This window comes from Cololabis saira, chromosome 1 (assembly GCF_033807715.1).
Source record: "Cololabis saira isolate AMF1-May2022 chromosome 1, fColSai1.1, whole genome shotgun sequence".
NCBI lineage: Eukaryota > Metazoa > Chordata > Actinopteri > Beloniformes > Belonidae > Cololabis > Cololabis saira.
In genome coordinates, this window is record NC_084587.1 from 40,674,853 (window position 1) to 40,700,099 (window position 25,247).

Here is a 25,247-nt window from a genome sequence, read left to right on the forward strand (position 1 = left end):
TGCTGAAGCATCCATCTACTGATGCTTCCTGCTGCAGAAGGAAACATGTACTGAGGGTTCCTGCTGGATCATGGGGATACCCAGTATTGCCCACGTCCTTTCTTCCGTTTCTGGCTTTATTTTTCTTAAATAAATAATAACAGGAATTACTCTGCTATGTTACTGTTTGTCTGAAGTCACATCATGATTAAAGACACGTCCACGTTTTGGTTTGAACTTCCTCAGATGACGTCAGCGTTGTCCTTCAGAGCTGGAGGATGAGACGCGCATTTAGTTTTTTTTGTTTTTTTTTTATAGATAGATATATACAGAAAAGGTACAAAACGCAGATACAAATTAAGGATAGTAAATTATATATAAAAATAAAATAGAAGGCTTGAGGTTTAAGGAGGAAAAATAAATAAAATTAAAAAAAATCAGGAAATATTATAATATATTATGGAGACGCGCATCAGCCCCCCCCAGCAGGGCGTCCTGCGGCTCCGCCCTCCTCGGGCGGGGCTCACTGCTGCACAACAGCATCTCCTTCCTCAGCATCCACACCAGAACCAGACGCGGACCAGGACTCCACTGAGCGGAACTCGGGATACAGCAGGTGAGTGCGGGCGTCGGGGAGCAGCTCCAGTCCAGCTGGTCTGGTGGTTTCTGGAGTCCGCCTCTGATTCAGCAGAAGCTCTGGTTAACTGCGTCGACTATTTGTTGACCAATCAGAGCCGTCCTCGCGCAGCCTGGCGGGCTGCAGCGTCACAGGAGGCGGCTCAGGTGTTATTTACCTGCGAACGGTTCTGGCTTACTGGACCGTGAGTGACCAGAACCCTCCTGGAGCTGGTCCAGACGGCTTCTACAAAACCTTACTGGCATTCATCCGTGTGGAGTACTTGTACTGCTGTGACTGTCACTAAGGGATGTTGTAAATGACAATAAAAGGTCCTAAGCTTAAAGGGGACCTATTATGGCATCTAATACCTATTTTAAACAGGCCTTGAATGTCTTAAAAACAAGCTTTTGATTGTTTTTGCTAAATAAATTAGAAATTCAGCCTCTGAGCCATGCCTTTATAATCCCAGTCTCTAACCTCATTATCTATGTGGGATTCTGAGTGGGCGGGAGTTGTTGTTGTTGTTCCGGTGTTCTGCCAATTTCTGCTGCTTTGCCAAAAAATGCTACCTAATGGTTTTCTACCTTTGTAGAGCTACAATTTTACTGTGTTTTACTCCCCAGCCCACTTCCTTTTCCCCCAAGTGGTCCTTGTTGCTTGCCAGGCCGTTATTGTAAATAAAAATGTGTTCTTAATGACCTGCCTGGTTAAATAAAGGTGAATGACTGAATGAATATCAAATAAAGCGATAGAATTAGGTCTTTTTTCTCTTTATCGTATAATGTTCACAAAGTGTAATACAATTCATGTCATGGGTAGTGTATTTTGAAGGATCAAATACTCAACATCCCATATTATCATTTTAACATCGTGCAAGAAATGATGGGCGTGGCAATCAAACTTTAAAAAAACGACTGTGCGCGTGCGCAGAACCTCAAAGTAGCATTTCTCGGCAGGTAGCAAGGATTGTCAGAACACCGGCCAGAGTTAGTTGTGGGTGTGGTTTCACGCATCGTTACGTAACGGCGGGAGCAGAATCTGAACGGCTCGTAGAAGCCACATCACACTGGATGGCTCATCCGGGCGGCTGTACAGACACTGCAGAATTTGGTTGCTTTCGTTGTTGGCAGGCTGAGGGGAGACCACTTAATATATGTTAAAGCAAGAGAAAACATGTTTTTCATAATAGGTCCCCTTTAATTATACCAGTTAATAAACCAGAAGTGATGTTAGCATGAGGCAACAGTGAAACTAAAAACATGAATAAATAATTGAACAGATTAACAAAAAGGGCATGAGATTAATTCAACTCAGTAAAATTCAAACAAACTCACATTAATAGAGATGGTGCACTATAGCTGTACTGTTGCTAGTTTTCTGACACACCTTCATACACGCCTTCATACCGTCAACAGCCAATCAGACTCCGCACATCTGCGTACTTTGAGACGGTCCTGTCCCAGTGTACGATCTCATCGGCTCATACTACCTGTAGCTTCAACGTTAGCAGCCCACCATCGTAATGATGCACCGAGAGTTGAAACGCTCGGAGTTGTCACGGAAACAGCAGTTCAGCAACGTCTGACGACACAGTTATCCAAGATGAAGTAAACGGGAAGTGATGCTCAGATGCTTCTAGTGTGTACGTGTGAGCCCACAGGTAACCAGGGGTAACCAGGTGGATTTGCCACAGGTAATCAGGGGTAACCAGGTGGATTTGCCACAGGGAACAAGGTGGGTTAACCACAGGTAACCAGAGGTAAACAGGAGGACTTACCACGGGTAACCAGGTGGGTTTACCACAGGTAACCAGGTGGGTTTACCACAGGTAACCGAGTAACCAGGTAACCATAGGTAACCAGGAGGGCTTACGACCAACCAAGTTCAACAAAAACAGGATCTCTTTGGAGGATCCAGGTCTGTCCAGATCAGAGATTGTCTGGACTAATAGGGCGATCATCGACTGGTTTATTAAAGCCTGACTTTCTGCTCCAGGATCTGAGCGTGCTCTCACAATAGTAGGCAAGGCATGTAACTTGTAATACAGCAGCTAGACTCTTCATTGATACGACCAGGTTTTGTGACTAGAAATGTGAGGAGTATGAAAACGGTGTAAATAAAACTGCTGGTTCAGTATAACTCAGCAGGCTTGGATATTTCCATCAGTCTGTACATTCATCTCGGATCTCTAGTCACAAGGGATGATTTCTGATTGAGGCTCAAACCCACGTAGAACCAAACTATCGCAAAGATTTGGTTCTAGTTTGGTTCCAGTTTGAGACGTCAGACGGCAGTCATGTGACCTGGCCTTTGGTTGGTTCCAGTTAGTCTAATGGAGTTGGGACATCGAGAAGCACTGAAGGGAGGACTTAAGAAGTCTGGTGGGGATTTGTGGTTCTATCGATCTGAGCTTTTAATTTGAAAGTCCATCCATTCATTGATCTGCTTTTTTAAAGTTGAGTCACAGGGTCAGCAGTCTAAGCTGAGAGGTCCAGACCTCCAGCTCCCCAGCTAGCTACTTTTCCTGGGAAACAGTAGCGTTCCCGGGGAAGCAGAGAAAAGTTATATCACTGGCATGACGTGGGTCTTCCCAGGGCCTCCTCACAGTGGGACATGCCCAAAATACCACCTGACTAGACGTCCAGGAGGCCCAAACCACTCCACTCGGCTCCTCTCGATGTGGACGAGCAAGAACTCTACCCCAGATTTCCCACTAGAACTTCTCCTCCCGTCAATAAGGTCCAGCCACCCTGAAGAAACTAATTTCAGCCAACTAACCCATGGTTAGTGACCGTAGGTGAGGGTAGGAGCGTAGATCCACCAGTAAACGGGCTCAGACCAGAACAGAGTCCATGTTACTGCATCCATTTGTCAGTCTCCTGCTGCGGTCCTCAGACATGAACAAGACCCAGAGACAACTCCTCTTTTTGAGGCTGCACCTCACTCCTGACCTGAAGAAGACACTCCACCCTTCTGACTGGGAACCATGGTTGGGGATCTGCTCCAGAGAGAGCTGAAGATCACAGACTGAAGAAGCCAAGAGGAGGAGGTCATCTGCATGAAGCAGATATTAAGTACTCTTAAAAAGAACTCTGAAGGACACAGTTCAATGCCTTCTCCAAATCCCCAGAACACATGTGAGCTGGTTGGTCAAACTCCCATGATCCCTCCAGGACCCTAGCAAGGATAGAGGTGGTCCAGTGTTCCACGAGCAAGGTGGAACCCACATTCTTCCTCCTGAATCTGAGCTCTGACAGTTGATCAGATTCTCCTCTCCACCTCAGGCCACCTCTGCAAAGGTCTTACCAGGGAGGCTGAGGAGTGTGATACCCCTATAACTGGAACACACCCTCCGGTCCCCCGTCTTAAAAAGGGGAACCATCACCCCAGTCTGCCGATCCAGAGACCCTTGACATTCGACATTGACCCCGGTGACCTCAGCCTTGGTAATAGGACAGGCCATCCCAGAGTCCATAGGCCTGGCCTCCTTTAGGGAGGACGTGTTGGTGGGATGGAGAAGATCCTGGAAGTATTTTTTCCACCATCCAATTACATCTCAATTGGAGGTCACAGCACCCCACCTCCTGTTTACTAGAATCTTCTCGATGAGAATTGAAAATCCCTCTCCGTGGCCTCTCTTAACCACTCCCACAGCACTGAGCCCACTTGGCCTGCTTGTACCTGACAGATCCCTCTGGAGTCTTTCAGACTTACCAAGTCCTATAGGTCTTCTTCTTCAGCTTGCCCCCCTCCCCTGGAATGTCCACCACCGGGTTCAAGAAGTACTGCTGAGACAGGTACTGACGACCTCAGTCGTCAGTACCTGTGTCAGTACCTGGGCTCTAGTCTTCCACCCCAACAATGTAGGCACCAACATGGCACAATTGTCTCATTTACATCCCCACCACCTTCCAGATGTGGTTGAAGCTCTGCCAGAGGTGGAAGCTTCAGACGTTCCCACCAAACCCTCACCATATGTTTGGGCCTACCGTGTCAGTCCGTCATCACCCCCCACTGTCTGATCTACCAGGTATTGATCAGGTGACAGCTCAGCTCCCATCTGTTTGAAAACTGGATCAATTAAGCTGTTGGTCAGTGATCTGCTGGTTTTCATACTGGAACAGAACCAGCCACATTCCAGTCTGTGGTTCCAGGGATGAGTCAGCAGTTTTCAAGAACAGAGTTGTTTGTTCCTCTGTCAAAGGAATTTCACTGCAGCAGCAGTTGTGTCTCCATTTATTCATGTTCAACTTGTTCATTTTTGTTTCTGCATTGTTTTAAAATGTTTCAACTTGTTCATTTTTGTTTCTGCATTGTTTTAAAATTTTTCAACTTGTTCATTTTTGTTTCTGCATTGTTTTAAAATTTTTCAGTCTGTTGAACATGTCACATCTTCCTCTGAGATGCATTTTTAGATGCTCTTCCTTATTTCCTGATGAAATTTTTAACACTGCTTTATCAATATGAATTTCCCCGCTGTGAGAAAATAATAATAAATTTACTCTTGTAGTCTAGCTGTGTGATGGTGGTGGTGATGATGATGATGATGATGATGATGATGATGATGATGATGATGATGATGATGATGATGATGATGATGATGGTGGTGGTGGTGGTGGTGGTGGTGGTGGTGGTGATGATGATGATGATGATGATGATGATGATGATGATGATGATGATGATGATGGTGGTGGTGGTGGTGGTGGTGGTGATGATGATGATGATGGAGGTGAGGATGATGTTGATGATGATGGTGGTGATGATGATGATGGTGGTGATGATGATGATGTTGGTGATGATGATGATGATGATGATGATGATGATGATGATGATGATGATGATGGTGGTGATGATGCCTGGTTGATTTCGATTGAAAAAAACATATTAATATCAAAATCAAAATGATGTTACTGCAGTTTTAAGTGCAGAGGGGAAACTGATTAAAAACAGGTGCTCTGTCTGTGGTTCTTCCTCTGCTCTTACTTCTCTCTACCTTAATGTTGATTATCTTGAAAAATCAGTCGAGATGCTCAAGACAAATGTTCAGGTGTTTTGTTCTGGTTCTTGCAGGACCTCTTGATCTGTCCCTGACTGTCTCTCTGTCAGGTTTCAGGTCACAATGTCTGGCGGGCTGTCAGAGCGGATCCAGAAGGAGCGGGACCGAGCTGGCGGTCTGGGCTCAGTCCAACAGGCTGTACGCTACCTGAACCAGGACTTCCAGAACCTGAAGGAAGAGTGTCTTCTTAACAGCACCCTGTTCGAGGACCCAGCATTCCCTGCAGAATCCACCTCGCTGGGGTTTAAGGAACTTGGGCCGCTCTCATCCAAAACCCAAGGGGTGGAGTGGAAGAGACCCACGGTGAGCACCAGAATCAGACCAGAACCAGGACTCTCAGACATCTTCAACAACATTAGGTTGTGTACGAGGTGACTGATATACACCTCTTTTTGATTGGCTGTTCCAGGAGCTGACACCAGACCCTCAGTTCATTGTGGGCGGAGCCACCAGGACAGACATTTGTCAGGGAGCACTGGGTGAGTTTGTCCAAAGGCTTCTCATAGGCCATGTGACCCGTCTCTCGGGTCAGCTGCCAGTGCCAAACATTTAATTTCTGGGTTGAGTATCATGTGGAAACAAGATGGGTTCCAGTTCCTTGACTGGCCTCTAGAGGCTGCAAAAGTAAGTCCATCTCCACTGACCTCCAGGATCAAATCAAATAAAGGAAAAACATTGCTCAAGCAAATAGATGTCAGGGTCCATGGTCAAATTGAACTGGTGGGTTTTAAGTTCAGGTTTGAATGATGGAAGTGGGTTGATGTTCTGAAGTTCAGATGGGAGTAGGTTATCTAGCCGGGGAGTAGGGCCTGAAGGCTCTGCTGCCCAGGGTGGTGAGACCTGAGGGTACGGGACGGAGTGGCCACGTGGAGAAAGTCAGAGAGACATTTGGAGACATTTGAAGATGAGAAACAGTATGTTGAAGTTGATTCTGTGTTTTATTGGGAGCCAGTGGAGCAGGGGTCAAGGACAGGGCTGATGTGTTCAGTGGAAGAGGTTCTGGTTCTGATCCGAGCAGCAGAGTTCTGCCGGACCTACAGCTGATGAAGGGATTTGTTGGGGACTGAGTTACAGTAATCAGTTCGAGAAGTGACGAGACTGTGGATGAGGATGGTGGCAGCATACGGAGTGAGGGTTGAACGCTGTCGGTTGATGTTTTGGAGGTGGAAAACAAGCAGACCGGTTGATGCTGTTGATGTCAGTGTGAAATGATTGTGTGCTGTTGAGGATCACGCCCAGACTGTTAACCTGATGAGACGACGGAGGAGCCGTCAATGCTGATCGGAACTGTATGATCTGGATTGAGTGGAGGTCGTACCAACAAGTAGATCCTCTGTTGTATTACTGTTTAGTTTAAGAAAGTTCAAGGAGAACCATGCTTTGATTTCCTGAAGGCAGTCAGAAAGATGTGTAGGGTTTAGTGAAGATGTAGAGCTGGGTGTTGTCTGCATAAAAATGAAAGTTTGTTATATTTATAGAATACCGGTATGTGTCTAAGGGGCAGCATGTAGACGGTGAACAGAAGGGGCCCTAAGACTGAGCCCTGGGACACACCGGCAGTGATGGGGAATGAACTTGAAGGGTGAGACTTGACTTGTATGTGCGGCCGGAGAGATATGAGGAGTGAGAGGTGTGTGAGAGAAGAGGATGCCCGTCTGTTTAGGAAGGTGATCAACATGGTATCAAAGGCTGCACTGGGAGGACGAGAATGGGGAGAAGACCGGAGTCGGCTGCCATCAAAAGGTCATTGGTAACTTTCAGAAGCGCTGTGTATAAACTAATACTTCCCATAATGCTGTCCATGTTTGAAAAGTCAGCTTCCAGCTCCCACCAACAGCAAGCATCTCAGAAGAAGATAAAAAAACACCTGAGAGAAGCACTTTAACTTGTATTGATCAGTTAATTGATCCTTAAATGGACATCTGCCGGATGGAAACTCCATTAGCAGGAAATTACATCAGCTGATGTTTTTGTTGCTGCTGTTAGCTTTTAGCTTAGCATTAAGGTGTCCCCACAGACTGCAGGCTAATGGAGTCAGCTGATCTTCAGTCTGCAGCACAATCATTTACTGGAACAGGAACTCATCAACCTTTTAATTAATCTTTTAACCAATTACAACCTGGAGAAGCTCTTAGAACCATGTTACTGATGTCTGGAGAAGAACATTGTGAAGGATGAGCACCAGTCCAGCACTGGTGCAGGAACACAAGACTACGACAGGCGGCACGAGTGACCAGTAGGAGAAAAACCACCACTGCTGGACGCAGAGCTGGACACACCCCTCTGTGATGTCACTCGCAGGTTTCTGAGGAGGGCTTCTGATCTCTGAGGGACACCATCTTGATGAAGTGACTTCGCCCACCCCTTTGTTAATCCAAAACAAGAAGCTAAGGTGGACCCTGGTAGCAACATGCCTACCTCAGTGCTGTTACCACAAGTTAGCTATCATAGCTTCAGCTCACGCTAACCTACAATGGTAACTAACGTTACATGGACTCTGATCAAACCTGTTCAAACATCTGCATCTCAGACGGCGTTACTGAAGCGATATCTGAAACAGGTGCTGTCAGAGTTTAAACCAAAGAGTAGCAGAGCTCCACCAGGAGTCCAGGAGCACCGGTGGTTCATCATCCACCATCGGTCAACCAAACCTACCGGTCCAGGCGACCGAGCAGCGTTGAATATTGGTCAGAAGGGTTCTGAAATGATCAGAGTAAAGAGCCAGCAGATCCAGCTGCTGCATGGATCTGCATGTCTTAGATGTTTACCTGCATCAACAGACCTGATTCTAATTAACGGTCGTCACCAATGTGTCATCAGGGTCTGCACAGCTCTGTTGGTGACACAGTCGTTTGTATAAAGGTGTGTTGAAGCAGAGAAACACCTAAAACATGCAGGACTGTGGCTCTCGAGGATCAGGAATGAAGACCACTGATCTATAGGAAGTTCAGCAGTGTCTCTGGTTAGTCCTGGTTAACAGCCGTCAACCACGTGAAGATGGCTGCTTTGCTAAGATCAGCAGAGTTTCACATTTGTATCCAGACCCTAGTAGAGGTGGAGGGCGTGCAGGTTCTGAATTGTTTAATGGTTTAATTGGAGGTTATCAGGTGACTGTCAGGTGGTGTCTGAATGACTCTGGTTTTCCAGGAGACTGCTGGCTGCTGGCCGCGATCGGCTCTCTGACTCTGAACGAAAGGCTGCTGCACCGTGTGGTTCCTCATGGCCAGACCTTCAACCCCCAGTACGCCGGTATCTTCCACTTCCAGGTGAGATGTCACCGTCCACAGGCCACACCTACTATCCTGCACAATAACAGTGTGGGAGTAGGGACTCATTTGTGAGTGAGCTCTAGCTTCAAGTTGGTAGAAATTGTAGGTAGATGGTAGGGCTGGGCGATATATCGAGATTTTAATATATATTGATATATATTCAAACGAGATATGGTACGAGACAATATCGTTTATATCGATTTTAAAAAAAAATTTTTAAAAATTAATTTGTATTTTTTTATGATTTTGATATAGCTTATTTTGTGACAAATTGACTTGAATGTTTTATTTGAGATTTGCACAAATGTTTTGTTATTTGCACAACTGTCAACCTCAGTGGAAAAGTCTGCCTGTTACTGTCTACATTGTATTAATTGCACAGTGTATTTTAATTTAATTGTTATGCAGGAAAGGGATATTTGTTTTATTTTATTCAAGAAGCATTTTATTCTATATATGCAGGCAGTTTATTTTTATTTCATTTGTTTTGAAATGTGTGACATTTGGCACATTTGGCACGAGGCTTTGTATTAAAACTGACTGTTTTTTTAAGGGTTTGACTCAGAAAAAAAATGAAGCTAACAGAGATGCTATGCTATAATGCTTTGGGGGAAACCCCAATTATGTCACAGAAAAAATATTGATATATATCGAGTATCGCCATTTAGCTAGAAAATATCGAGATATGACTTTTGGTCCATATCGCCCAGCCCTAGTAGATGGTATAAATTGTTGGAAACAGTTATCAAATAAAGAGTTGAATCAGCTTACCTGTAGACCTGTATTCATCCATCTGTCCGTCTGCAGTTCTGGCAGTTTGGTGAGTGGGTGGACATCGTGATTGATGACCGGCTGCCGGTCAAAGATGGAGAGCTGATGTTCGTCCACTCGGCGGAAGGCAGTGAGTTCTGGAGCGCGCTGCTGGAGAAAGCCTATGCCAAGTAAGACCACCTACACCCGTCTCCACTCACCAAAACCCATCTTCACCCATCTACCTGACCAACAGCCATCTGCACCTGCACCAACCTACACTATCTACACCCATCTACAACCACCAACACTTAACTGAGAACGTTCTATCATTGCTTTGTGTACTCATGGGTCACTTTCTGTTAAAGTTAAATATTGTCTGCAAGGGATGGTTAAGATTTGCAGTGAGATTGCTGGAATACCTCCCAATGACCTTCAAGAACTTCACAAAGTCTGACTTTAGTAGAAAGCCCAGGCCGTACAGGCTGAACCAAGACTTCCTCCATGGAGATTTTAACCTGCAGCCTCCAGTCAGATACAGTTTACTGAAGTGCAGAACAAAAACTTCATTTCTTCGGCTGAATAATGCTCTTGAACAATTACTTTTAGTTCATGGTTATGGTTATATCTGTTTATTTACATTGTTTACTGATGTTTGCGTGTTCTGCTGGCTGTGAAGCTAATTGCCCTCTTGTGTACAATAGAGAAACCATAAACACTGGCCTGTACCCACACACAGCATTTCCACGTTACTCTATATCATCCGCAAATGAGCAAAAAAATAGTCCCAGCTGCGTTTGTTTTCAGGTTCTATGATGATTCTTTCCTGGTTTCACATGGACCCTGAGTGGGATCTACCTGGATTTTAGGTGGGCCCAGCTGGGGCTTATGTTCCTGAACCTGCATGGGACCTTTTCTTCTTCCTATTGAGCCCTCTTGTATCATTTATGAGTCCACTATATCTGAAGCCACTTTGGGCCCCTGAGCAAGACCCTTAACCCTAGTTTCTCCTCAGATGCCGGAAGAAATGGCAGCCCACTGCTCCTAGTCCAACTAGAGATGGGTTAAAAGCACAGGACTAATTTCCCCTTGAGGGATGAATGGAGGTTAATGAAAAAAATTGAAATTTCAAGGCACTTTTCTCGGAAAGCAAACAGGTAAATACGGCCCAGTCCAACCCATTTAGTTATGTTTATGAATCAAATTTGTTCCAGTTGAGTCCACGTTCAGAAGTCACAAGAGCAGCTCATAAAAACTTTGGATTCACTTTTGGATTTGGAAGTGAGAGGAAGAATTGTCTTCTAAACAAAAAAAAAAACCTCCATCAGAACCAGAACCAGGGAGGGTTCTGGTTCTATGAGGCACAAGAGAGAAACACAAAGTTCATGAGCCTGATAACTGAAGGCCCTGCCTCCCATTCTACTGTTGGAGTGCTAGGAACCACCAGTCTGAGGGACCACAGCTCTGCTGGGATGGACCTGGAGTGGAACAGGCTCGGTGTTAAAGTAAAACCATCCAGAGTTAGTAAATGATTAGACGGTCTATTTCTGAATAATTCAGGTCCAAACACAAAGACCTCAGTCTGATCTGAGTTTAGTAGCAGAAGTTAGAATCCAGATCTTAATGTCGTTCAGACATGTTTGTAGTCCAGTTAGTTCAAAAGTGTCATGTATGTCTGAGTATCATCTGATAATAGCAGCTAATGGTGACTTGTGTTGAGAGAACAGTAATGGTCCACATCCAGAGCCCTGTGGAACACCAGGACCAACTCTGCTGTATAAACACTCCTCATTTACATCAACCAACTGGAATCTTTTTAATTAAATTTTTATTTGAACAAAGGTCTTTTTATTTAAGATTTTCACAACAAACAGACCACAAACACAATACAAACAAAAACTAAACCCTAGTCAACACCCTCCACCCACCAGAGCTGTACCATGAAATCAAACACTGTTATTTAGCATATTTGTTGATAGGGCAAACAAATATGACAGGGACAAAAAGTACATCTGTACCAACTCAAATAAGAGGTTCTGAATTACAGGGTTACATTTTCGGTTTCCATTTGATCCACAAATGTCAGAAAAGGCTGTCAGGTTAACAATTTAGGGGTATTTGAGTAGTCAACATCTGACATCCAGAACAGCAGCGCTCTAACGCTGGCTGCCCAATAATAAAACCAAAAACTGGGAAGTGCTATGCCACCCTGGAGACACGGTCTTCGCAATATGCATTTCTGTATGCATGTTTTTTTATTGTTCCAGATAAAAGTTGATATGAGTTTATATACGGAGCTGAAGAAGAATTTAGTCAGAAATTATGGGGGGGGGGGGGGGGGGTTGTAATAGGTAAAGGAACTTAGGCAATACATTCATTTTGATGATATTGATCCTTCCACCCTGTTTCAGATTGTCTAACTGGGGCAAGAAATTTGCCTTTGAAGCTATATGTAATCCAGATTCCCAGATATTCTAACTTTTTCGCATTTCTAACATGTGCTGGAATGAATTCCAACCTTTCCAACCAGAAGAGCCTATCAGGTCTACTACTACTACTACTACTACTACTACTACTACCACTACTACTACTGTCATTTACCAGACGCTTTTATCCAAAGCGACTTACATCTGAGAGAAAAACACAAGCACAGAACCACATAGGAGGGTACAGCTGGATAAGTGCTGGTCAGACTGCTGAGAGTCCAGTTGGACACGGGTGCTGTCACGCTAGTGCTAGAATATATGTTTTTTCTTTTAAATAAGAAAGCTACGTCTAAGAAGACACCATCTTTTCGTAAGTGCATGCATCTTATTAGATGCCGAAGTGCTCCTTAAAGGAGCTTGAGGCCGGATTGTGGCAAGATTTATGAAAAAAATCCGTATACATTTTAAGTTTTCTAGTAATAATGTCAGATGAAGCGTTCCAAACCAAAAGGAATGAGCCCTCTAGTGTATCTCTCCTTTGCCTTGAACAGGCTGTGTGCTGCAAAATGTGCTGCAATTCGGTCCCGAATTTCCCGCGCTGGGCTGCGGATGTGACGTCACATGACGCTGCATGTGCGTTCTCCCCGTTCTCCCGTGCCGGCTTCACTGTTGGCTGCAGTACCCCCAACGGCCGTCGTGGTGAAGGGTGGCGCTAGAGAGTCTCATTTCTTAAAAGGAGCCTCAAGCTCCTTTAAAGCCTTTAACTTGCTCTTAAAAGTAGTACAGACCCTGCAGATCGGACAGAGTTAGGTCTGACTGGTATCCTCCCCCACCATCAGAGCCAACTCACTTTTTGTTTTATACTTTAAAATGTCCTGTGAAGCATGTGAAAAGTTCTTTACCAATACATCTTTCTCATTCATTAATCTACCAGATAAACCTGACTTAAAGCAGCTCATGTGGTTTGTGTAATCCTGATCACCTGTTCGGTCTGTAATACAATGTAGTGATGGTTAGACTCCAGCTTAACATTCCTGATGTGTGTCAGATCTGTTCTGGTTGTTTTATCATGTTCACTGCTGTCCCCGTGTGTCTTCGGAGGTTGAACGGATCGTATGAGGCGTTGTCTGGCGGCAGCACCACTGAAGGCTTCGAGGACTTCACGGGGGGCGTGTCGGAGATGTACGAGCTGAAGAAAGCTCCCAGAGATCTTCACCGTATCATCACCAAAGCTCTGGAGCGTGGATCACTGCTGGGATGCTCCATAGATGTCAGTCCGGGTTCCAGCCCCGTGATCGTAAACCAGACAACACAGACAGAATCTCAGTTTTCATTGTTTACAATCCAAGACGTGAATGTTTTCTAGGATCTTGTATTTCACGATGACAGCAACGATAATTAAACTGTCTCCATCCTCAGATCACCAGTGCCTTCGACATGGAGGCCATCACCTTCAAGAAGCTGGTGAAGGGCCACGCCTACTCCGTGACTGGCCTCAGACAGGTGAGCTCAGGTGTTTCTGTGACAGTGGACTGTCAGAACTACCATGGAGATTCCGTCTGGGGGGGAGCTTCAGTGTCAGTGATTGTTATGAGGTAACATTAATGTGACCCGGGTCTGAGGAAATGATACCAGTAGAACCGCCGGGTGAAGACAAGGAGATGTTTATTCAGGTTAAAACAACTAATCGAAGCCCAGAAAGAACACCAAAACCCAAACCTGAAAACAACAGCATCATGATTAATAGAAACAACCAAAAAACTAAGGCTCTCTCCATACCCAAAGCCACACGCCCCAATCCATAATTATATTGATCAGCACTGACAACAGTGGTTTTACTTTGATCACAACGCTTAAATTCTCTGGGTCAACCTAAGTCGTCTACTTCTGGTGAGCTCCAGTCAGCACCCTGTTAATCCTCCTCCCCCTGCTCCCTGCTCACCCTGCTATTGCTGGTTACTGTTCTATACCAATTGGACATTTTACTGTTGGTCACATTGTCGTGGCAACAGAGACAGTTGGAGGATGTGTCTTGTGGAGGAATAATTCCTAAGTCATGAGGTTCTACAGTCATTGTTTAAGATAAAAAAAATTATACAGAAACAAATTTGCGGGCATCCTAAAGTATATGCATGCCTAAAATTAAAAGAACAAACTCAGTACTTCATCAGATATACCGAGGGTGACTGGCGCAGCTGATTGAGTGCAGCCGTCTCACAGCTAGAAGGTCCTCAGTTCAATTCTCCCCGGGGACGCTTGGGAATAACGTGATCCTTCCACACGCCACGTCCAGGCAGAGAAGCCCCATCCTGTCCGCTCAAAAGAAGCGGCCTGCTCACTCCTCAAGTAAGGAGGAGACTTGAGGAGACTTGAGCTCAGTGCAAAAAGGGGAAAAGAATCGGGATGAAAATATATTTAAAAAAAAGATATACCAGGGGTGCACCAGCTATAGTCCAGTTTGCTCTGCTGTGTTAGCACCCTCTGACTCAGAGTTAATGTGAATATCTCCTCTGCAGTCATTAACTCGTCAAGGCCTCATGTACATGAACAAACTGGAATCTGTCAGATAGATATGATTTAAACCAACGTAGAGCTGTCCCTTTTATCCCAACAACATGCTCTAACCTGTGCAGTAAGATGCTGATCTACAGAGTCAAAAGCAGCACTGAGGTCCAGTAGAACCAGTATGGACACTAATCCCTTATCTGAGGCCATAAGAAGGTCATTCGTGACTCGAACCAGTGCTGTCTCTGTGCTATGATGCATTCTGAACCCTGACTGAAATCAGTCTATGAAACCACCCATTATCATCATCCATCCAGCCATCCATCATCCATCCAACAGATGATCCACCCTCTCCAGATCTTCTTGGGGAATACTGAAGTGTTTCCAGACAGTTGACAGATCTAATTTCTCCAGTGTGTCCTGAGTCTGTCCCAGGGTCTCCTCCCTGGTGGAAATCTCCAAAACATCTGCACATGGTGCCCACAAGGCTTTCTAACCAGAAGAGCCATTTCAACTGGCTTCTGTCAGTGTGGAGGAGCTGTGACTTTGATCCACATCCAGCAGGGCAGACCTAATTATTGATCTGTAGCAGATAAGATAACCAGTTCCTGGTGGGGATAGTCAGCTCAGTGGAACCATACACACCCACACAGACCCACACTGGATGATTGTCCTGCAGGTGGAGTACCGTGGCCGGAAGGAGCGTCTGATCCGGATCAGGAACCCCTGGGGTCAGGTGGAATGGACCGGAGCCTGGAGCGACAGGTCAGTACCGCATAGTAAAATAGCTGGTAGGCAGGGCTAAATATGTGGGACATTGAGATGGTTCTTTGTGTTCCAGCTCCTCGGAGTGGAACAACATCGATTCTGCAGAGAAGGACGATATGCTGTGTAAGATGGAGGATGGAGAGTTCTGGTAGGTTGGTGCTGGGTGGGAAGCTGACAGTCCCGGAACAGTCAGAAACCAGTAAGATGTGTCCGTGTTTGTCAGGATGTCTTTCCAGGAGTTTCTGCGTCAGTTCTCACGGCTGGAGATCTGCAATCTGACCCCAGACGCTCTGAGTCAGGAGTCCACCAGCTTCTGGACCACCGCCACGTTTGAGGGCAGCTGGAGGAGGGGCAGCACCGCTGGGGGCTGCAGGAACCACCCCAGTGAGGACGGGGGGGGGGGGGGCAGATACAGATGTGGTCATGTGTGATTTCATGTTCCCCCAGGATGAACTCTGATGTGTGTCAATTCAATTAAATTTTATTTATATAGCGTCTATTACAATAGAAGTTGTCTCTAGGATCTTTCTAGAGACCTAAAACATGACCCCAGAGCAATTATTACATTAACATAACATAAACACTGGCAGGTAAAAAACTCCCCTAGTTGGAGAAAAACCTTCAGCCAAACAGTGGCAAGGAAAAACTCCCCATTTGGAGGGAAGAAGCTTTGAGGGGGGGGGCAGCTGGGCAGAGCAGGAAAAGAGAAAACAGACAGAGAGAATGAAGGACAGAGAAAGGAGAGACACAGACACAATGGCCAACTGGTGCAGTACAGGGATGACTACACAAGCAGATGTAGACAGCAGACACTGAGGTGGTCAGAGGGGGGACTGCAGGTCAGGATGTCAGCAGGCATCTACCCGACATCCATACAGACAGGTGGAATTAAGCAGTGGGATGATCAGAGGGTGGGACTGCAGCTCCTGAAGCTCCGGCCTGCAAACATTCACAGAAGAGAAAAGGAGGGGGCAGACCAGCACAACAAACTACAAGAACAATGGACAACAATGATGGTTATGAGATACTTATAATTAATACATGAAAAGGGCTTCCTCCCACAGTCTAAAAACATGCATGCTAGGTTAATTGATGATTATAAATTGCCCGTAGGTGTAAGTGTGAGTATGGCTTGTTGGTCTGTATATGTGGCCCCGTGATAGACCTGCGACCTGTCCAGGGTGAACCCCTGCCTCTCGCCTGTAATAAGCTGGGAGAGGCTCCAGAAGACCCCTGTGACCCTGCAAAGGATAAAACGGGTATAGAAAATGTATGTATGGATGGATTACTTTAACTAAGGAAACCAAGATATTGCATCAAAACCTTTTCTGGGTACAATCACCTGTCCTGAGCTAGGGGACGGTGGAAAGACAAACTGATCTGGGAACTTCATCTTTAAATCCCTGTTTTCTATGTAATGACAGTTACCCGGGAGTGTTGGGTTCAACTTGAACGTAAATTAATTTGTCATCAGCGTAGAAACACATCCTGATATCTGGATGCTGTTCACGTCTGTTTAGATGTCTTCAGTTGGTCCTGTTCAACTCCTCAGAAGACCTCACTGCTCAGCGGTTCGTCTTCTCGGACCAACGCGCGTTTCTGTCGGTTCTGTTGGACCAAGTCAGAAAAGACAAGAACATTTATGGCCTACAGACAAACTTAGCTTCAACTGCTCTGTTACCATGACAACACATGATGATAACATGACGGAATCTGGGGATCTCTGCTGCTCACCTGGAGAGTAGGTAGAGACCCGACCCGTGGCCGGGCCTGTGTACATACCTACAGTCCTTGTTTCACGATATTTGTTATGATAAAGCTCAAGTGCTTAAAAAGTCATTTGAATAGAGATAACGTCACCCTGTGGATCAGGCTCAGCACTCTTGTAGGTAACGGGTCACATGGTTACCTGAATGCTGCTGATCCATCTTGGTTCTAATGACTCCATTTCCCATGATGCCTCCCTGCAGACACATTCTGGATCAACCCTCAGTACAAGATCTCTCTGCTAGAGGAAGATGACGACCCAGAGGATGATGAGGCCGCCTGCAGCTTCCTGGTGGCTCTGATGCAGAAGGACCGCCGCCGCTTCCGCCGCCAGGGCCAGGACATGCACACCATCGGCTTCGCCATCTACGAGGTCAGACGTCACACACACATAATGTCATGATGCTTCAGCTGCTGAAGCAACTCTTCACCAAGACAACCACCAGAAACCACATCAGTTCACGCTTCTGACACCCTAACACCCAAAATAATCAGCCAAAGTCTCCATAGCAACCATCCCAAGCAGCTTAGCAAGCACCACATACAGCCGTGGACAAAGTTAGTTACTCCTCTTTTAAAACTGTGTTTTTCTGGGTAAAATCTCTGGATGATAGCAGACTTCAGTTTCAGGTTAAACCCAGTTCTGTCCAACACAAATCTGGAAGCAGGACTGAAGTCCACAAAACTACATCTGAACAAACCAGCAGACTTCTGGAACCATGTCCTCTGGACACATGAGACCAACGTGGAGATGTTTGGTCTTAATGTCCAGAACCATGTTTGGAAGAAACCAGCAGAACCACCTGGACACCTGTCCAGCACGGTGGTGGAGGGATGCTGGTCTGGACCTGGACACCTGTCAGTGACCAGAGTCTTCTAGAGACAATTGAAGACTGACTGAAACTGGGTCATGTGACAGGAAGTGATCCCAAACACAGCTTTTACACCAGAATAATGAAAAACTAATTTTAATGATCTTTTAACACAACAACCAGGATTAAAAGTGTGGTACTTATAAATGCAGTAACCATATTGACCCCCCAGTGACACCTTAGCTACCACATGCAGCCTCCTGGTACTGGTTCACTGCTCACTGAGAGTGTAACACCTTCTCCTGGTGTGTCGTTGGCAGATACCTGAGGAGGTGAGTTCTTCAGTCAAACTGCTCTACGTCTCTGTATCTTTGTGATGATTGACGCTGGCGTCCCTACCTCCGTCCCTCCGTCCGTCCCTCTGCACGGCAGTACCGAGGTGCTCCTAGCATCCACATGAAGAAGGACTTCTTCCTGCGCCAGTCTTCCTGCGCTCGCTCTGACAGCTTCATCAACCTACGAGAGGTGAGCACCAGGCTCCGCCTCCCGCCGGGCGAGTACCTGATCGTCCCGTCCACCTTCGAACCCTCGAGGGAGGCAGATTTTGTCCTGAGGGTCTTCACCGAGAAGCAGAGTGAAACTGAGTGAGTCTGAAACCAACAGGGAGCTTTATTCTATGATTCAGTCCTTCCAAAGTAAAATGCTGCTGAGTGAATAGTGTGACTATTGCAGGGACATGGACAACAACGTGGTGGCAAACATGGACGAAGAGGTCTGAAGCCCATTTCCTCTGTTGAAGATCAGATGTAAAGATGTTTTATTATTTTTTCTCACGACAACCTTGCTGCTCTTCTTCCTCTGCAGGAGGAAGTCTCAGAGAGCGACATCGACGACTCCTTCAGGTCCATGTTCGCCCAGCTGTCCGGAAACGTGAGTTCAGTCACCGAAGCTGCAGTCATATCTGGTCCACCAGGTGGATCTCTGAAACCGCTCCTAGTGTGACCCCAGAGTTGAGGGAAGTGTGTTCTCTCTCCAGGACATGGAGATCTCAGTGCCGGAGCTCCGGACCATCCTCAACAGAGTCGTGTCCAAGCGTGAGTCTTAGCCCAGTGTCCTGCCAGGCTCAGAACCACCACGGTAAAGTCAAGCCCGGTTGTTCTCTGGTCTCACCAGACCTCCGCCGGGCGCTTCAGAAGGATCGCAGAGATGAGTCCCAGTCGCCCATTCATAGTCCAATCCATGTTTGTGTCCATCCAGCAGATGGAGCTGGCAGGAAGTCAGACGCGTGAATCTCATGGAGAAAACACTAGATTTTCAAAATAAAAGCCCACCAGCAGCTCTGACGTATAAATAGACGTTCGTCAGTGGAGGGCGTTGGTTAAAATAAATAAAAAAATAAAATACATTTTTCCCTTAGTAATCCCACAATGGGGAAATTCTTCCTCTGCATTAAACCCATCTCTAGTCAAACTAGAAGCAGCTCAGAGAGTTTCAGACGAGGAGAGGTTCAGTTTAGATGTAGAAAAACTCATCGTCATGGCGCATCCCTAAACGATTACCCATGATTCTCACGTGTTGTTGAAACCTTCAGCCGAAGAGACTGCTCTCTGAAGAGCTCTGCTTCTGAAACGCTCCTGGTGCGTCTGACAACCGGTGCAGAACCAGACCGTGGTGTTCCTGGTCCTGGTGGGCCGAGGCCCAGCTGAGCAGAACCTCTCTGGCTCCATTCTGGTACTGTGGTTCCTGCAGCTCAAGACATTCAATTAAATGTTATAATTTCACCTCCGACCATCTCAGAATCACACCCATCCATCCATCCATCCATCCACCCATCCGTCCATCCACACGTCCATCCATCCATCTGTATGTGTTTATCCATCATCCACCATCCCTCCACACCCCAGTCCATTCTTCCATCCATCCACCAGTATCTAAATCAGAGTTTTCCTCCTAACCCTGATAACTGGTTGCTGGTTCTTGGAGAGAGCTGCTGTCAGTTGTTTGTGATACCTGATTATAAGTCTTTCACATCACTATGGGGATGTTTTCTTCTACTCACTTTTCTGGCATGGACGGAAGGCTGAAGGCCTTGTAGCATCACATTAAATTTCAGACTTTGAAGCAATGTCCAACTGTCCTTCAGTCTGTCAGTGCATCCATCCATTTGTACATCTTTCCCCCTCCATCCATATTTCTATTTCTCCATTAATCCATCCCTCACTTGCTTCATTCATCCTTCCTTCTATCCATCAGTCAGCAACACTGATATTTTTGAAGGATCTCAGGATTATTGAGCTTCACATGGTTGTTGTCTTTACAGACAGAGATCTTCAGACCGACGGCTTCAGCCTGGAGTCCTGCAGAGCCATGGTCTGCCTCATGGATGTATCCTCCCCACGGTGCAGCCAACAGAGCTCGTTAGAACCTTGTTCACTTAGAGCCTGCTTCAGGATATCAGCCAGACCATGGTCCTGACTGAGTTAGCAGGTTCAGGACAGATGTTAGCAGGTTCAGGACAGATGTTAGCAGGTTCAGGACAGATGTTAGCAGGTTCAGGACAGATGTTAACAGGTTCAGGACAGATGTTAGCAGGTTCAGGACAGATGTTAACAGGTTTAGGACAGATGTTAGCAGGTTCAGGACAGATGTTAACAGGTTTAGGACAGATGTTAGCAGGTTCAGGACAGATGTTAGCAGGTTCAGGACAGATGTTAGCAGGTTCAGGACAGATGTTAACAGGTTCAGGACAGATGTTAGCAGGTTCAGGACAGATGTTAACAGGTTTAGGACAGATGTTAGCAGGTTCAGGACAGATGTTAACAGGTTTAGGACAGATGTTAGCAGGTTCAGGACAGATGTTAGCAGGTTCAGGACAGATGTTAACAGGTTTAGGACAGATGTTAGCAGGTTCAGGACAGATGTTAGCAGGTTCAGGACAGATGTTAGCAGGTTTAGGACAGATGTTAGCAGGTTCAGGACAGATGTTAGCAGGTTCAGGACAGATGTTAACAGGTTTAGGACAGATGTTAGCAGGTTCAGGACAGATGTTAACAGGTTTATGACAGATGTTAGCAGGTTCAGGACAGATGTTAACAGGTTTAGGACAGATGTTAACAGGTTCAGGACAGATGTTAACAGGTTTAGGACAGATGTTAACAAGTTTAGGACAGATGTTAGCAGGTTCAGGACAGATGTTAACAGGTTTAGGACAGATGTTAGCAGGTTCAGGACAGATGTTAGCAGGTTCAGGACAGATGTTAGCAGGTTCAGGACAGATGTTAGCAGGTTCAGGACAGATGTTAGCAGGTTCAGGACAGATGTTAACAGGTTTAGGACAGATGTTAGCAGGTTCAGGACAGATGTTAACAGGTTTAGGACAGATGTTAACAGGTTCAGGACAGATGTTAACAGGTTTAGGACAGATGTTAACAAGTTTAGGACAGATGTTAGCAGGTTCAGGACAGATGTTAACAGGTTTAGGACAGATGTTAGCAGGTTCAGGACAGATGTTAGCAGGTTCAGGACAGATGTTAGCAGGTTCAGGACAGATGTTAGCAGGTTCAGGACAGATGTTAGCAGGTTCAGGACAGATGTTAGCAGGTTCAGGACAGATGTTAGCAGGTTCAGGACAGATGTTAGCAGGTTCAGGACAGATGTAACAGGTTCAGGACAGATGTTAACAGGTTCAGGACAGATGTTAGCAGGTTCAGGACAGATGTTAGCAGGTTCAGGACAGATGTTAACAGGTTCAGGACAGATGTTAACAGGTTCAGGACAGATGTTAACAGGTTTAGGACAGATGTTAACAGGTTCAGGACAGATGTTAGCAGGTTCAGGACAGATGTTAACAGGTTCAGGACAGATGTTAACAGGTTCAGGACAGATGTTAGCAGGTTCAGGACAGATGTTAGCAGGTTCAGGACAGATGTTAGCAGGTTCAGGACAGATGTTAGCAGGTTCAGGACAGATGTTAGCAGGTTCAGGACAGATGTTAACAGGTTTAGGACAGATGTTAGCAGGTTCAGGACAGATGTTAACAGGTTTAGGACAGATGTTAACAGGTTCAGGACAGATGTTAACAGGTTTAGGACAGATGTTAACAAGTTTAGGACAGATGTTAGCAGGTTCAGGACAGATGTTAACAGGTTTAGGACAGATGTTAACAGGTTCAGGACAGATGTTAGCAGGTTCAGGACAGATGTTAACAGGTTCAGGACAGATGTTAACAGGTTCAGGACAGATGTTAGCAGGTTCAGGACAGATGTTAGCAGGTTCAGGACAGATGTTAGCAGGTTCAGGACAGATGTTAGCAGGTTCAGGACAGATGTTAGCAGGTTCAGGACAGATGTTAGCAGGTTCAGGACAGATGTTAGCAGGTTCAGGAGAGATCCAACAGGTCTGGGTTCCAGATCAGTTCCTCCACATGTATTTCTGGGTTTCTACTGCTGGTCCTGGTCTATGATTCACTGAAGTGGCGTGAACCTTTACTGGACCTCAGAAAGACGGCAGCGCTCGGCTCGGCCTGCTGGAGTTTCAGGTCCTTTGGAACAAGATCAGGAAGTGGCTGGTGAGTGAGCTGTTCATGGACCTGCCTCACATGGCACCATGATCCCAGTTAGATCCCTGATCTAGGCCTGAAAAACCGCTCCTTCTGACATGACGCCATTGTCCTTTAGGGAATCTTCAGAGAGTTTGATCTGGACAAGTCCGGCAGCATGAACTCGTACGAGATGCGTCTTGCGATGGAAAACGGCGGTGAGTCGTGTTGATTCTGAGTTCTGAGGATCTTTTCTGAGCTTCTCTGTTTTTTCAAAGCAACACTGATCTTCTGTCTTCAGGCTTCAAACTCAACAACAAGCTCTACCAGATGCTGGTTGCCCGATACGCCGACAACGAGATCATTGACTTCGACAACTTCATCTGCTGTCTGGTCAAACTGGAAACCATGTTCAGTATGTGCAACCTGTCCTCTGAGGACCATACAGGACTGTCTCAGAAAATTAGAATATTGTGATAAAGTCCTTTATTTTCTGTAATGCAAAAATGTCATACATTCTGGATTCATTTTAAATCAACTGAAATATTGTAAGCCTTTTATTATTTTAATATTGCTGATCATGGCTTACAGCTTAAGAAAACTCAAATATCCTATCTCAAAAAATTAGAATATTCTGGGAATCTTAATCTTAAACTGTAAGCCATAATCAGCAATATTAAAATAATAAAAGGTTTGCAATATTTCGTTGATTTGTAATGAATCCAGAATGTGCGACATTTTTGTTTTTTTAATTGCATTACAGAAAATAAAGAACTTTATCACAATATTCTAATTTTCTGAGACAGTCCTGTATATGCTGACAGGAGAGCTTTAGTGTAGACCTGGACTGATCTGGTCTCCGTGTTTCTTTTAGGAACCTTCCAGGGGCTGGACCAAGACAAGACCGGAACTGTGGAGATAAACATCATGGAGGTGCGAGATGTTGGCACCGCTCTTGTTTCCTGGTCATCTTGTGTTTCTGTCGTGTTCTCAGCTGTGTGTTTTCTCTCCTCAGTGGCTGCTGGTGACCATGTGCAGCTGAAGAAGCACCGGCCCGGTCAGAGCGTCTCCGACGGGACAAACAACAGACAAATCTTCGGCCCAACCAGACCACTGTTTGTGTTGTGGATCAGCAGAGTGACATAGACCGCCGTATTAATCACTTCATAACTCATAACTTAACATAACATACCACTAACGCGTGCTGCATGTATGCCAACACACCTGTGCAGGTGCGTGGCAGCATTCATTTAAAACAGAAATAAAGTCACAGAGAGAATCTGGATCAGTAGGTCCTAGTTGTGGTTCCAGTCACTGCTGCATGAAGCCCCTTAATGCTGAATATTTATGAAGTAAATCAGAAAACTTGTATGAACTATGGAGTCAATATTTACTCTCCCAAGTGCTTCAATAACTGCCTTATTTTTAATTAAAGTTGTTTATTTACCTCAGGACTTCCTTTGAATATGAGAAACAAATATGGTACTTCACAATAAAAGCCTGTATTTATTCAACTGCATCAGGTCATCCGCACATTTATTTGTTCTTGATTCTTTATTCCCTGGATCTTTTTATTTATTGTTGTTTTTGTGAAAACTACCAAATAAAATCTGTTCCAGACGTGGTTTCTCTAAATAAACGGGAGTCTCAGAAACATGGAGTAGGGAACATTGTTGGTCACGTCTTCATCTGATGATCGTTACACTGCAGACCTGCAGACCTGCAGACCCCCCTCTGACCACTTCTGTCTGCTGTCTACACCTGTGTATATAGTCGTCTCTGTAGTCCACAAACTAACCAGGTATCAGTCAGTCATATGTACATAGAACTCTAATTTTCCAGTTAACAAATCATTAATACTAATATATTTGCTCTTTTGTACCTTTGACAATATATCTGTGTCCCTCATTTCTCTCTTCTTCACCGTCTCTTTCCTGTCTCTCTTCTCCTGCTCTACCCGGCTGGTCTTGAGGAGTAGAGCCCCTCCTTATGATCCAGGTCCTGATCCAGGTTTTTTTTCCCCTCCTATGGGCAGTTTTTACCCTCCATTGTTTACGTAATAATTGATCAGGGGTCAAGTTCTGGTCTCTGGAGACCACCTGGAGACAACTTGTGTTGTGTTGTCAGAAGCTGTATGAATAAAGTCAAGTTGAGATTCGTGAAACTCCTCCCGCGACTGGTACCAGTGTACCAGCATGGGCATCAGTTTGATTTCAGAAGTGCTGGGGACATTTACCATAAACCTGAGTAAGGTTTGAAAAGTGCTGGGTACGAGCTAGGCCCATTACTTCCGAATTGAGGTTTCATGATAAATAATAGGCATTGCATTAGATGATGCGTATTGACGCGATATTGTCCCCATATTAAAAGCCGTCTGCGCGGTCTTCAGTGTCGGAGCGTGGGTTTCAGCACAGAGGGGGCGGAGCATTCTCAATGGGCCCTTATGATAATTATTTTACTATTCAACAACTTAAAGATAACGGACACCTCATCATACCCAGCAAACAACACAAATGCTCACGTTTACTGAGCCAAGCAAGCCTAGGTGCCACAAACCAGTTCACACACACACACACGCAGCCTGACAGCCGTCAATCTGAGAGCATCGCTGTCCTTGGTGCTGGTCGACAGTGACTCACAGGGTCTGAACCAACCAAACCATCTTTAATATAACTTAAAACATAAAATGTAAACTACAATTACACAATCTATTCAGATAGAATATGGACACAATTGTCTATAAGCCATTAATGAGTTCT

General features: G+C 45.5%; 1 protein-coding gene across 1 annotated transcript; it reads left to right on the forward strand.

Annotated features, from left to right (window-relative positions):
- Nucleotides 1–519: 519 nt before the first annotated feature.
- Nucleotides 520–24,108, forward strand: LOC133445772 (calpain-1 catalytic subunit-like). The gene is made up of 22 exons (XM_061723193.1): nt 520–595; nt 5,705–5,957; nt 6,064–6,133; nt 8,802–8,920; nt 9,731–9,864; nt 13,201–13,369; nt 13,519–13,602; nt 15,284–15,369; nt 15,446–15,520; nt 15,596–15,756; nt 17,343–17,512; nt 18,272–18,283; nt 18,384–18,595; nt 18,684–18,723; nt 18,816–18,881; nt 18,988–19,045; nt 20,272–20,336; nt 22,450–22,518; nt 22,628–22,706; nt 22,790–22,903; nt 23,363–23,421; nt 23,504–24,108. The coding sequence occupies exons 2-22, from the start codon at nt 5,718–5,720 to the stop codon at nt 23,528–23,530; spliced, it is 2,109 nt and encodes a 702-aa protein (XP_061579177.1). The 5' UTR covers nt 520–595; nt 5,705–5,717; the 3' UTR covers nt 23,531–24,108.
- The last annotated feature ends 1,139 nt before the right edge of the window (nt 24,109–25,247 follow it).

Excerpts from the sequence above, each read along its gene's own strand:
- LOC133445772 (XM_061723193.1), top strand. The coding sequence starts at position 5,718 with ATGTCTGGCGGGCTGTCAGAGCGGATCCAGAAGGAGCGGGACCGAGCT. Across the intron at positions 9,865-13,200 it reads CTGGAGAAAGCCTATGCCAA|GTTGAACGGATCGTATGAGG; the intron begins GTAAGACCACCT and ends GTGTCTTCGGAG. Across the intron at positions 22,904-23,362 it reads CAAACTGGAAACCATGTTCA|GAACCTTCCAGGGGCTGGAC; the intron begins GTATGTGCAACC and ends TGTTTCTTTTAG.